Here is a 12,692-nt window from a genome sequence, read left to right on the forward strand (position 1 = left end):
TTGTGGTTTGCATTCTATCTGCCCTCTGATGGATAAGGATAAATGCTTGTGGAAGCTTCCTGGTGGGAGATAGTGACCGTGGTGAAAACTGTGTCTTGCTCTGATGCGCAAGGTCATGCTCAGCAAATCTTTAATCCAATTTTCTGCTGATGGGTGGACCTAAGGCCAAACTCTGGTAGGGGTAATGGCAACCTCCTCCAGGACTTATGCCAGCATGCTGCATATCCCAGGACTATTGCACTCAGTGTCTCTGGCTTGGGGCAGGCCAATGTGGACCCACACCTCTGCCAGAGACTCCCATATACTCACAGGCAAGTCTGGATCAGTCTCTTGTGGGATCAGTGCTCTTTTCTCCTGGGTCCTGGTGCACACAATGTTTTGTTTGTGCCTTCCAAGAGTCTGTTTACCCAGTCCTGTGGGAGTTCTGTAATCAAATCCCACTGGCCTTCAAAGGTATATTCCCTGGGGGTTCTTAGCTGCTCTGCCAGATCCCCAGGTTGGGAAATTTCTTGTGGGCCCCAGAACTTTCACAGTGAGAAAGAACTGTTGTTAAATTTGTTATACCATAACTCCTTTGATTCTCCAGTTTGTGGGTCGTATGCTCAGTTGCTCTATTCAGTTCAGTCACAATCATGTTCAGCTCTTTGCAAACCCATGAACTGCAGCACATCAGACTTCCCTGTCCATCACCAACTCCTGGAGCTTACTCAAACTCATGTTCATGAAGTCAGTGATAGCATCCAACCATCTTATCCTTTATTGTCCCCTTCTCCTCCTGACTTCAATCTTTCCCAGCTTCAGGGTCTTTTCACATGAGTCAGTTCTTCACATCAGGTGGCCAAAGTATTGGAGCTTCAGCTTTGGCATCAGTCCTTCCAGTGAATATTCAGGACTGATTTCCTTTAGGATTGACTGGTTTGATTTCCTTGCAGTCCAAGAAACTCAAGAGTCTTCTCCAACACCACAGTTCAAAAGTATCAATTCTTTGGTGCTCAGTTTTCTTTATAGTCCAGCTTTGACATCCTTATATGACTACTAGAAAAATCACTGCTTTGAATAGATGCACCTTTGTCAGCAAAGTAATGTCTCTGCTTTTTAATATGCTGTCTAGGCTGGTCACAGGATTTCTTACAAGGAGCAAGTGTTTTAATTTCATGGTTGAAATCACCATCTGCAGTGATTATGGAGCCCAAGAAAATAGTCTCTCACTGTTTCTATTATTTCCTCATCTATTTGCCATGAAGCGATGGGACCAGATGCCATGATCTTTGTTTTCTGAATGTTGAGTCTTAAGCCAACTTTTTCACTCTCCTCTTTCACTTTCGTCAATAGGCTTTTTAGTTCCTCTTCAACTTCTTCCTTAAGGGTGGTGTCATCTGCATATCTGAGGCTCTGTAGTGTGGCTAATGGTGATCTCCTCCAAGAAGACTTATGCCACACACTGCAACTCCCAGGACTGCTGCTGCCAAAGTCCTTGTCACCATGACAGGCCACTACTTACCCCCACTACCTCCACAGGAGACACTCAAATACTGAAAGGCAGGTCTGGCTCAGTCAGCTGTGCAGGTCACTGTCCCTGCCCTAGATCCTGGTGCACACAGGTTTCCTTTGCATGCTCCAAGTGTCTCTGGAGGGGAGGAGGTTTAAATGCAATTGTCTCACTCTTGCCGTCTTGTTTCAGATTCTCCTTTGCCCTTGGACATGAGGTATCTCTTTTTTGTGGGATCCAATATTCTGTCTATGCTTTTTCAGCAGCTCGTTGAAATATTGGTGTTCTTGACAGAGAAGATAAATGTGCATTCTTCTACTCCGCCATCTTATGGGTATGAGATGGCAAATAGAAAGGGAAATAGAAATGGAAACAGTGAGATATTTTTGTGTGTGTGCTCCAAAATTGCTGCATACTGTGACTGCAGCCATGAAATTAAAAGGTGCTTGCTCCTTTGAAGGAAAGCTATGACAGGCTTGTACAGCATATTACAAAAAAAAAGAGATATCACTTTGCCAACTAAGGTCCACATAGTCAAAGCTTTGGTTTTTCCAGTAGTCACGTACAGATAAAAGAGTTGGACCACAAAGAAGGTTGAGCATCAAAGAATTGACGCTTTTGAATTGTGGTGTTGGAGAAGACTCTTGAGAGTTCCTTGGACTACAAGGAGATCAAGCCAGTCAATCATAAAGGATATTCACCCTGAATATTCATTAAGAGGAAAGATGCTGAATCTGATCGTCTGATAATTTGACCACATAATGTGAAGACCTGATGCACTGGAAAAAAAAAAAAAAAAAACCCTGATGATGGGAAAGATTGAAGGCAAAAGGAGAGGAGGCAGCAGAGGATGAGATGGTTAGATAATATCATCAACTCAATGGACATGAATGTGACCAAAATTCAGGAAATAGTGAAGTAGAGGGAAGACTGGCATGCTGTAAGTCCCTGGGATTACAAGAAGTCAGACACGATTGAGTGACTGAACAACAACAAATGCTAGCCATTGTTTCTTGAGGCTCACCTGCCCCAACTGTGACATGGGAGCCTTTTCACACCAGTCATTTGTGAATCCTTTCAACACACCTTTATCATTGAGCTTCCCTTTACCTTATGGCATGCAGAGTTCCCAATAATAGCAAGGAGAGATAAGAAAGCCTTCCTCAGCGATCAAAGTAAAGAAATAGAGGAAAACAGTAGAATGGGAAAGACTAGAGCTCACTTCAAGAAAATTAGAGATACCAAGGGAACACTTCATGCAAAGATGGGCTTGATAAAAGACAGAAATTGTATGGATCTAACAGAAGCAGAAGATATTAAGAAGAGGTGGCACAAATACACAGAAGAACTGTACAAAAAGGATCTTCACAACCAAGATAATCAAGATGGTATGATCACTCACCTAGAGCCAGACATCCTGGAATATGAAGTCAAGTGGGCCTTGGAAAGCATCACTACGAACAAAGCTAGTGGAGGTGATGGAATTCCAGTTGAGCTATTTCAAGTCCTGAAAGATGATGCTGTGAAAGTGCTACACTCAATATGCCAGCAAATTTGGAAAATTCATCAGTGGTCACAGCACTGGAAAAAGTCAGTTTTCATTCCAATCCCTAAGAAAGGCAATACCAAAGAATGCTCAAACTACCACACAATGCACTCATCTCACATGCTATCAAAGTAATGCTCAAATTTCACCAAGCCAGGCTTCAGGAATATGTGAACCATGAACTTCCAGATGTTCAAGCTGGTTTTAGAAAAGGCAGAGGAACCAGAGATCAAATTGCCAACACCCATTGGAACATCAAAAAAGTAAGAAAGTTCCAGAAAAACATCTATTTCTGCTTTATTAACTATGCCATAGCCTTTGACTGTGTGGATCACAAGAAACTGTGGAAAATTCTGAAAGAGATGGTAATACAAGACCACTTGACCTGCCTCTTGAGAAACCTATATGTAGTTCAGGAAGCAACAGTTAGAACTGGACATGGAACAACAGACTGATTCCAAATAGGAAAAGGAGTACATCAAGGCTGTATATTGTCACCCTGCTTATTTAACTTAATGCAGAGTACATTATGAGAAACGCTGGGCTTGAAGAAGCACAAGCTGGAATCAAGATTGCCAGGAGAAACATCAATAACCTCAGATATGCAGATGACACCACCCTTATGGCAGAAAGTGAAGAGGAACTAAAAAGCCTCTTGATGAAAGTGAAAGAGGAGAGTGAAAAAGTTAGCTTAAAGCTCAACATTCAGAAAAAAAAGACCATGGCATCTGGTCCCATCACTTCATGGGAAATAGATGGGGAAGCGGTGAAAAGAGTGTCAGATTTTATTTTTTGGGCTCCAAAATCACTGTTGATGGTGATTGCAGCCATCAAATTAAAAGACGCTTACTCCTTGGAAGGAAAGTTATGACCAAACTAGATAGCATATTGAAAAGCAGAGACATTACTTTGCCAACAAAGGTCTATCTAATCAAGGCTATGGTTTTTCCAGTGATCATGTATGGATGTGAGAGTTGGACTGTGAAGAAAGCTGAGCACCAAAGAATTGATGCTTTTGAACTGTGATGTTGGAGAAGACTCTTGAGGGTCCCTTGGACTGCAAGGAGATCCAACTAATCCATTCTAAAGGAGATCATTCCTGGGTGTTCTTTGGAAAGACTGATGCTAAAGCTGAAATTCCAATATTTAGGCCACCTCATGTGAAGAGTTGACTCATTGGAAAAGACTTTGATGCTGGGAGGGATTAGGGGCAGGAGGAGAAGGGGACGACAAAGGATGAGATGGCTGGATGGCATCACCAACTCGATGAACATGAGTTTGGGTTAACTCAGGGAGTTGGTGATGGACAGGGAGGCCTGGTGTGCTACAGTTCATGGGGTCACAAAGAGTTGGACATGACTCAGCAAGTGAACTGAACTAAACTGAATTGATGGCAAAGTTGTTCCAGACTCTTAAAGAATCTTTCTGCCCCAACTAGAAATCAGCCATTTCTTCAAGGTCCTTTGGTGCCTTTAGTGTGAAAATATGTCAAAGCCATAATGTGAGCACTAAGTCTTGGTTTTGTGGCTTTTTTAAGTGGTCAGGACATTTTTTAATCCTAAATATTATGATTTTTTAATTATGCTTGCAATTCAAGTTTAAGATTACAGAGTCTAATATTACATCTATCTCGCATCACCTTCTCTAGACAGAAAATCTTGGTTCCAAGTGAATTAACACAACTATATAATCACCTAAACTATATACTATCCACCTGTCACACTGTATCCTATATTTCAGTAGCCTATACAAACATGATAGTCTTACAATAACAGTAATAACTCTACCACCAGAAATAAGTTTTTGACAGGGACCCACTGAGAACAAGCCATTCTCTAAGGAACTCATAAGTAGAAGGAAAAGAAAAAGAAAAGGAACTGCAGTGTTCTGGGTATCAGTAAAGTGAATCTCTGCACAATACCAGACAAGGGAGACTTTCTTCTACTCTAACAGTAAGGAATGCTATCTGGAGAAACAAGCTGCTCAGCTGACCCTCATAGTTAGAAAATCATCCAAATAAAGAGAGTGAAATTATGTTAAAAATGCTCAGCAACTCTTCAAATACAATTACCTCAGCATAACTATAGTTAGATCAATTTGAAAAATGATATTTCAGCAGAAGCAAAAAAAAAAAAGTTTTAAATAAGAACTCAAAAGCATGTCACCATGGAGTTGTGTACATGATTTCATTTATTCCAAGGTATATTCTTTCTCACAAATCACATCTATGAAATCTGAGTGGATCCTGCTAGTGATATTATCTCATAATAACAATTTTCATTTATGTTTCAGCTAGGGTATAAATTATGATTTATCCTACAACTTACAGAAACAATGATTTGATCAAATGTGATGATCATTTGATGAAATATGATGAGATTGACTACTAGACTGACAACTTGAGTTTCAGGGTTCCTGGATACTTATTCCAAATGGAAAAGGAGACATGGTCAGGGCTCACAAGATATTCTGATATGACCTGTTAAGAACACAAGCAAAAAAATGCTCAACTTAAGAGATATTTGTACACTATGTACATAGCAGCATTATTCACAACAGCTAAAATGTGAATTAACCCAGGTATCTGTTGAGAGATGAACAGGTAAACAAAACAACATTTAAAAGGAAAAAAATTCTAATACAGACCACCACATGAATGAATTATGAGGACATAATGCTAGGTGGAGTAGGCCATTCACAAAACGACAAATGATTTCATTTCTATGAGGTACCTAGAGTAGACAGATTCATATAGACAGAAAGTAGAATGGTGGTTGGCAGGGCCTGAGGGAGAAAGGATTGGGGAAAGTGGTTTAATGGGCACAGACTTCTAGTTTTTCAAGATGAAAAGAATTCTAAGAATTGGCTGCATAAATGTGAATGTACTTAATACTACTAAACTATATGTGTAAAAATGGCTAATGCAGTAAATTTTCCAAGACTTATTTTACCGCAATTTAAAAAAAAATAAATTTACCTACAGATGGGAGTTGGGGACAAAAGGGAAATGTTTTAGCAGAAATTGTGAGACTAAAGAGATGTAATATTAATAGATAAAAAGGAGGGAAAGAATAAAAGGATGGACAGAAAAAAAAGATTAAAAAATGAAAACTCACCAGCGTCTCCAAAACCATAATGCAAGGCATATCAAAAGGATCAAGGAGGGTATTATTATTGCCACAAGTATCAAGCCAATGGATGTGGGGTGTCCTGGCAATTGGGAGAAGACAAAGGAATGTCACTTCAAACCCATTCTCTAGTTCTCCAAGCCTTCTTACCCATCTGAGTGTCAGCACCATCATTAACTGCTTCTGATGCATGGGCATCTCTGGTTCCCTTTCTCATATTCCCAGAGGTCTTATACGCACAGCCACCTTAATCTTTCCTTCTTGCTGAATCCCACCGAGACTACAGTGGGACTACTACTGTAGTAGTGAAGACTACTTCATTTTTATCTATTGTACAGCTTAGATCAGCTATTTTCATACCTCTGGCACTGTAGTCCTAGAAATAAATCTCAAACTCTGTCTCTCTGACTCTCTCTCTTTCTGTCTCCCTGATTCTCTTTCCTCCCCGCCTATCCTCTCTCCATGCCTGTCTTCCTCCCTCCATCCTTCCCTCACCCATCAAATCCCTCCCCTTCCTGTATCCTCCTCTCTGTTCTTGAGGGCCATTTCCTCCCATTCCCAGTTGGGCCCCAGTTCCTTCTTACCCCAGTACAGGATGATGTCCTGGTCTCCTAGACTGCTGTGCTTCACTCGGCAATTCAGGCCAGCTGCCTCCCCAGCTGCCACATTTAGGGTTACTCGGAGATACCAAGTCCAGTCTGCATTGGGCATGAGGTCTCCTTGCTGAGTGCCAGGCTGCTCCTGCTCGCCCCTCATCCACATCACCCGCACAGGTTTTGGGTAGAATCCTGAGACGTGGCACACCAGCAGTAGGCGGCCAGGCCCAGGAGTGGGGCCACTGGACAGCCAGGCTTCAGGCTTCACTGGGGTAGGAAGAAGCAGTAAGAATGTCAGATTATGCCTCTAATCCAGAGCATGGGGACTCAGAAACCCACAAATTTGGACAGTTTCCTCTTCCACTCCTATGGGCACCAAATGACTTATTGATTAATCATTTCTCTATTTAGGTACTTCTCACTTTTGAATTTTTTAAATTTTTTTTAATTTTATTTTTTAACTTTACAATACTGTGTTGGTTTTGCCATATATCAAAATGAATTTAAAGAAAGTTGTGAGAGGAGAAATAGAAACATCTTGGGGAGAGCATGAGACTAACCTTGCCTCTGCAGTTCTGCCTTCCCTGCATCGAGGACACCCAGAAGATATCGAGGACAGGTTTCTGAGAGAAGTCTCTCAATGATATCAGAGATGCCTTGATACTGAGTCGTGAGTGCACAAAACTTCTGCCCCCTGCTGCCGCTGTCTGGTGCAGGCACACAAGAATGATTCTGGATACTCACAAAATCCAGTCCTCCTAAAGCTCCTCTCAAAGAACTTTCTATGGCCTCCCCAGAATGCAGCTCACAGCCTGCTGTGACCTGGATCACAAAGGGGTCTGTGTAAAGGAAAACTGAGACAAGTTATTAAAAAGCAAACAGGAAAGAAAGAGATGAGAAAAAGGCATAGGATTTTTTACTTTAGTGGCAACAAGTTGAGAGGTGAAATTATTGACATAAAACCAATTACAGTATTCAGGACTTTTCAGAAAGAGCACTGGGGAGAGGTATGCATATCATCAATGGTGGGGTTAGGCTGTTTTAAGGATGTAGAGGGGGCAAGAGGGGAGAGGGGCAATGTGTGATGGAGTCAGAAGTGCAGCATTCCACGGTGAAGAGAATGGTTACATGCAGAGAAGGGATCAGGCAGAAGATGCTTGAGGACATCAATTGGAGGAGTAGGAAGTCACACTTAAGTTCAGTCAAGCACAGAGTAGGAAAAGGAGATTCTTCCTTGGGGTTTTAGAGAAGCAAGTTACATAGACGCAAACAAGAAATAACCACAAGAGTGGTCATGTACACAGAAGAGAGCAAGAAACAGGAAGAATCTCAGATACCAGATGGAGGTATGGAGTCGGGGTTGAAGGCTACTCTGGACAATTGTGTACATGCAGTTGGATAAAGAGGGGGAAAAGGGACCATCATCAGAGGGAGCAGTAGCCTGACACAAGAGAAAGAAAAGTCATTGAGAGTCTTTCCAGATCAGAGGACTATACTCACATTCCAACTGGAACTCATTGACACGGTCCTGCACTTCCCGAGTGAATCCAATGAAGTAGGCTCGGAAGAGGTCCACCAGCTCAGTCACCTCATCATCACTAAAGTTGCCCTTCGACCAGGGCTTCAGGAAAATGGCAGTGCCCGAGTCACTCTCCCAGCCATGAATCTGCAAGTCATCCAACCAGCCTGAGCCTTGATTTTGAGCCCATGTGCTATTGACAAAGGTTGAAATCTGCATGAGATGGAAGGAGGTTGACCCCTGGAACACTGTAGTGGTGGAAAGATAAGAAGAATGAGGGGGAAATGTGGAATCAGGATAGTATGAAAAAGAACCCAGAGTCTGAACAACAATACAGAACTTGAAATGGTCCCCTGCCCCCAAAGCTTCTGGCTCCATATCCAGCCTCCAGAATAGGGGAAAGGGCTGGAGACAGCAGAGCCCAGACCCTTAGTGGTGGGTGCAGCATGCTTTTATCCAGAACCCCTGCACCTGTGCTGGGAGCAGCCAGAGTTATTCTTACCATCCTCATTGTCACCACCTGGGAGGATAACTCCAAGTAACAGAAGTGGTAGAAGCAGCATTTCACTGGGAAGTAGAACTTCTGACTCTCAGAGCTGGTATTTGATCTCTAATTTCAGCATTTTTTTTTTCAGTACTCTAAATTGACTTCCTCTCTTCCCCAACTGACAAATCTTTGACCCACATTGCACATCTCAGAAAAACTGTGCCTCCCACAGCTCTGAACTCCCACTCCATCTCATTTCCATTCTTTGGTCTTCATCTCTTTTATACATTCTACCCTGGAAAAGCTCCCTTGTGATGCTGAAGAGTTATTTCACCTTCCTCATCCTTTATTGCCACATCTATTCAATAACAAGGTAATACTAAACAATTGCTCAACTTCCAGTCTCTCTTAATCTAGAAGTATTCCTTTGGTTTGTCCACCTATCTCATTCTCTCATACAGCAAATATAACACTGACAAGTGATGTAGCAGTAACTGAGAGGTAGTGCAGGTGGTCTTGGAGAGAATACCAAATGGATCAGTGTGAGTGGCCACAGTACCTTGGTGTACATTCACAGAGAGACCTCCTCTGAGAATGGAGACATACCATAGAAAGGGAGATTCTGAGAATCCTAGCCCCATTTCAAGGAGTCAGACACTGGAAAAGTGAACCAATGCTCTCTATACCATTTATTTATTTTTTTGTTTTACTGTCTGCAAAATATATTCATATATTTTATTTATTTTTTTATTTTTTTTTAATTTTATTTTATTTTTAAACTTTACAATATTGTATTAGTTTTGCCAAATATCAAAATGAATCCACCACAGGTATACCCGCGTTCCCCATCCTGAACCCTCCACCCTCCTCCCTCCCCTCCCCTCCCTCTGGGTAGTCCCAGTGCACCAGCCCCAAGCATCCAGTACCGTGCATCTCCTGCTTGGCTAATACTTGGCTAAAGGTACTGACAGACTCACTGGAACATGAAGATGATGTCCAGGAAGTACGGTGCTCAGAGCTTGATTTTCACTCCGCACTAATACTACAAAGGCTGCTCTCTCAATGGCCCTTGGTACCAAAGTGAAAACCTGAGTGGAAACAAATTATTTCAACACCTCAATTACTCCAATCAAGAGGATCAGTAAACAAGATTTTGCCTTTATTGGTGAAAATTAGACTGAGATGGTAGAGATAAAAAGATGAAAATTTACCTCTGATTCCCTTAAGTTCCCTATAAAAATAAATACAACAAGTACCTTAAACTCTACTCCAAAAGTAAGGAAGACACACACCTCAGGTCCAGAAGTAAGATTTCGGCAAACACCAGAGTTCCTTCCACTGAAGTACAAGGCAGTTGCCCAAGTGAGCTGGTATCTAATGGTTGCCTGAGGACAGCTACTGAGCAATCCTATACAGTCTGAGTGGTGGTCACAGTATCTAAAGAGTGTTAAAACTACATAAGCATGGAGTATGGATGTGAGAATTTCCTGAACAGATGAAAATGTTTAAGCCATGTAAGAAAACTAAAACCAACTTATTTCACAAAAGTAAGTGAAACCCAAGCCAGGTTTGTTTTGTAAATGGCTCTGACAATCATAAAAGAAACAGAAGTCAACCACATAAAAATGGCAAGAAAAACTTCTACTGTAGTAACCAATCATTGTAAAAAGTAATAACTTCCTCATTTTTGCTCTGTAAGTCATTCTGTAATTTCATGCCCCTGAATTTCACATCAATCTTTTAATTTGGAATCTCCCCATTTGTGAACTGCTTTCATATCCACAAGAAACTCTTACTAAATATTACTCACTGATTTGGTGGTTTTAATTTTTCCATTTCTGGATTTTGGACATGTTGATAAACTAAACAAAGGAAACTCAAGCAACGTGTAACCTGTGCTATAACTTTTGTTTTTAATGTTGTAATTTAAACCATGTGCCAAAAGTTAACCTCTAGATGTCCAAGCTGGATTTAGAAAAGGTAGGGGAAGCGGAGATCAAATTGTTAACATCTGCTGGGACATAGATAAAGGAAGGGAACTCCAAACAAACAACAACAACAAAAAAAAGAATATTAAAACTACATACATATGGAGTATGGATGTGAGAATTTCCTTCTGCATCACTGAAGATTTCCCTTGTGGCTCAGCTAGTAAAGAATCCACCTGCAATGCAGGAGACTTGGGTTCGATCCCTGGGTTGGGAGGATCCCCTGGAGAAGGGAAAAGCTACCCTCTCCAGTATTTTGGTCTAGAGAATTCCATGGACTGTATAGTCCATGGGGTGGCAAAGGGCCTGACACGGCTGAGCGACTTTCACTTTCTACTTCATTGACTATGCTAAAACCTTTGTGTGGATCACAACAATTTTTTGAAAATTCTTCAAGAGTTGGTTTGAGAAACCTGTATGCAGGTCAAGGAGCAACAGTTAGAACTGGACATGGGACAACAAACTGGTGAAAACTGGGAAAGGAGTACATCAAGGCTGTATATTGTCAACCTGCTTATTTAGCTTCTATACAGAGTACATCATACAAAAAGCCAGGCTGGACAAAGCACAAGCTGTAATCAAGATTGCCAAGAGAGATATCAATAACCTAAAATGTGCAGATGACACTACCCTTATGGAAAAAGTGAAGTGCAACTAAAGAGTCTCTTCATGAAGGTGAAATAGGAGAGTGAAAAGGCTGGCTTAAGACTCAATATTCAGAAAACTAAGATCATGGCAGCTGGTCCCATCACTTGACAGCAAATGCTGCTGCTGCTGCTGCTGCTGCTGCTAAGTCGCTTCAGTCATGTCCAACTCTGTGCGACCCCATGGACAGCAGCCCACCAGGCTCCCCCGTCCCTGGGATTCTCCAGGCAAGAACACTAGAGTGGGTTGCCATTTCCTTCTCAATGCATGAAAGTGAAAAATGAAAGTGAAGTTGCTCAGGCGTGTCCAACTCTTAGCAACCCCATGGACTGCAGCCCACCAGGTTCCTCCATCCATAGGATTTTCCAGGCAAGAGTACTGGAGTGGGGTGCCATTGCCTTCTCTGTGACAGCAAATAGATGGGGAAAAATGGAAACAGTGGCAGATTTCATTTTCTTGGGCTCCAAAATCACTGTGAACAATGACTGCAGCCACAAAATTAAGACACTTGCCCTTGGAAGAAAAGCAATGACAACCCTAGACAGCATATTGAAAAGAAGAGACATCACCTTGACAACAAAGGTCTGTATTGTCAAAGTTATGGTTTTTTCAGTAGTCATGTACAGATGTGAGATTTGGACCATGAAGAAAGCTGAGTGCCTAAGAATTGATGCTTTCAAACTGTGGTGCTGAAGAAGACTCTTGATAGTCCCTTGAACAGCAAAGAGATCAAACCAGTGTTTCTTAAAGGAAGCCAAACTTGAATATTCATTGGAAGGATGGATGCTGAAGCTGAAGCTCCTATACTTTGGCCACCTGATGTGAAGAGTCGACTCATTGGAAAAGACCCTGATGCTGGGAAAGATTGAGGGCAAGAGGAGAAAGGAGCAACACAGGATGAGATGATTGGATAGCATCACTGATTAAATGGACATGAGTTTGAGAAAACTCCAGATTTGTGATGAACAGGGAAGCCTGGTGTGCTGCAGTCCATGGGGTCACAAAGAGTCAGATGGGACTGAGAGACTGAGCAACAACAACAATGTACGGATGTAAGATCTGGACTGTTCAGAAGGTTGAGTGACAAAGAATTGATGTTTTCTAACTGAAGGGCTGAATAAGACTCTTGAGAGTTCCTTGGACTGCAAAGACATCAAACCAGTCAGTCTTAAAGGAAGTCAACCTGAATATTCATTGGATAGACTGATGATGAAGCTGAAGCTCCAGCACTTTGGCCACCTGATGCAAGGAGCTGATGAATTGGAAAAGACTCTCATGCTGGGAAAGATGGAAG

General features: G+C 41.9%; 1 protein-coding gene across 1 annotated transcript; it reads right to left on the bottom strand.

Moving 5' to 3' along the window:
* Positions 1–5,196: 5,196 nt before the first annotated feature.
* On the bottom strand, positions 5,197–9,022 carry LOC113884529 (T-cell surface glycoprotein CD1b-2). The gene is made up of 6 exons (XM_027529161.1): positions 8,781–9,022; positions 8,260–8,526; positions 7,320–7,598; positions 6,748–7,026; positions 6,152–6,245; positions 5,197–5,514 (listed from the first exon to the last, which is right to left on the bottom strand). The coding sequence occupies exons 1-6, from the start codon at positions 8,839–8,841 to the stop codon at positions 5,493–5,495; spliced, it is 1,002 nt and encodes a 333-aa protein (XP_027384962.1). The 5' UTR covers positions 8,842–9,022; the 3' UTR covers positions 5,197–5,492.
* Between the last annotated feature and the right edge of the window lie 3,670 nt (positions 9,023–12,692).

This window comes from Bos indicus x Bos taurus, chromosome 3 (genome assembly GCF_003369695.1).
Source record: "Bos indicus x Bos taurus breed Angus x Brahman F1 hybrid chromosome 3, Bos_hybrid_MaternalHap_v2.0, whole genome shotgun sequence".
Lineage (NCBI taxonomy): Eukaryota > Metazoa > Chordata > Mammalia > Artiodactyla > Bovidae > Bos > Bos indicus x Bos taurus.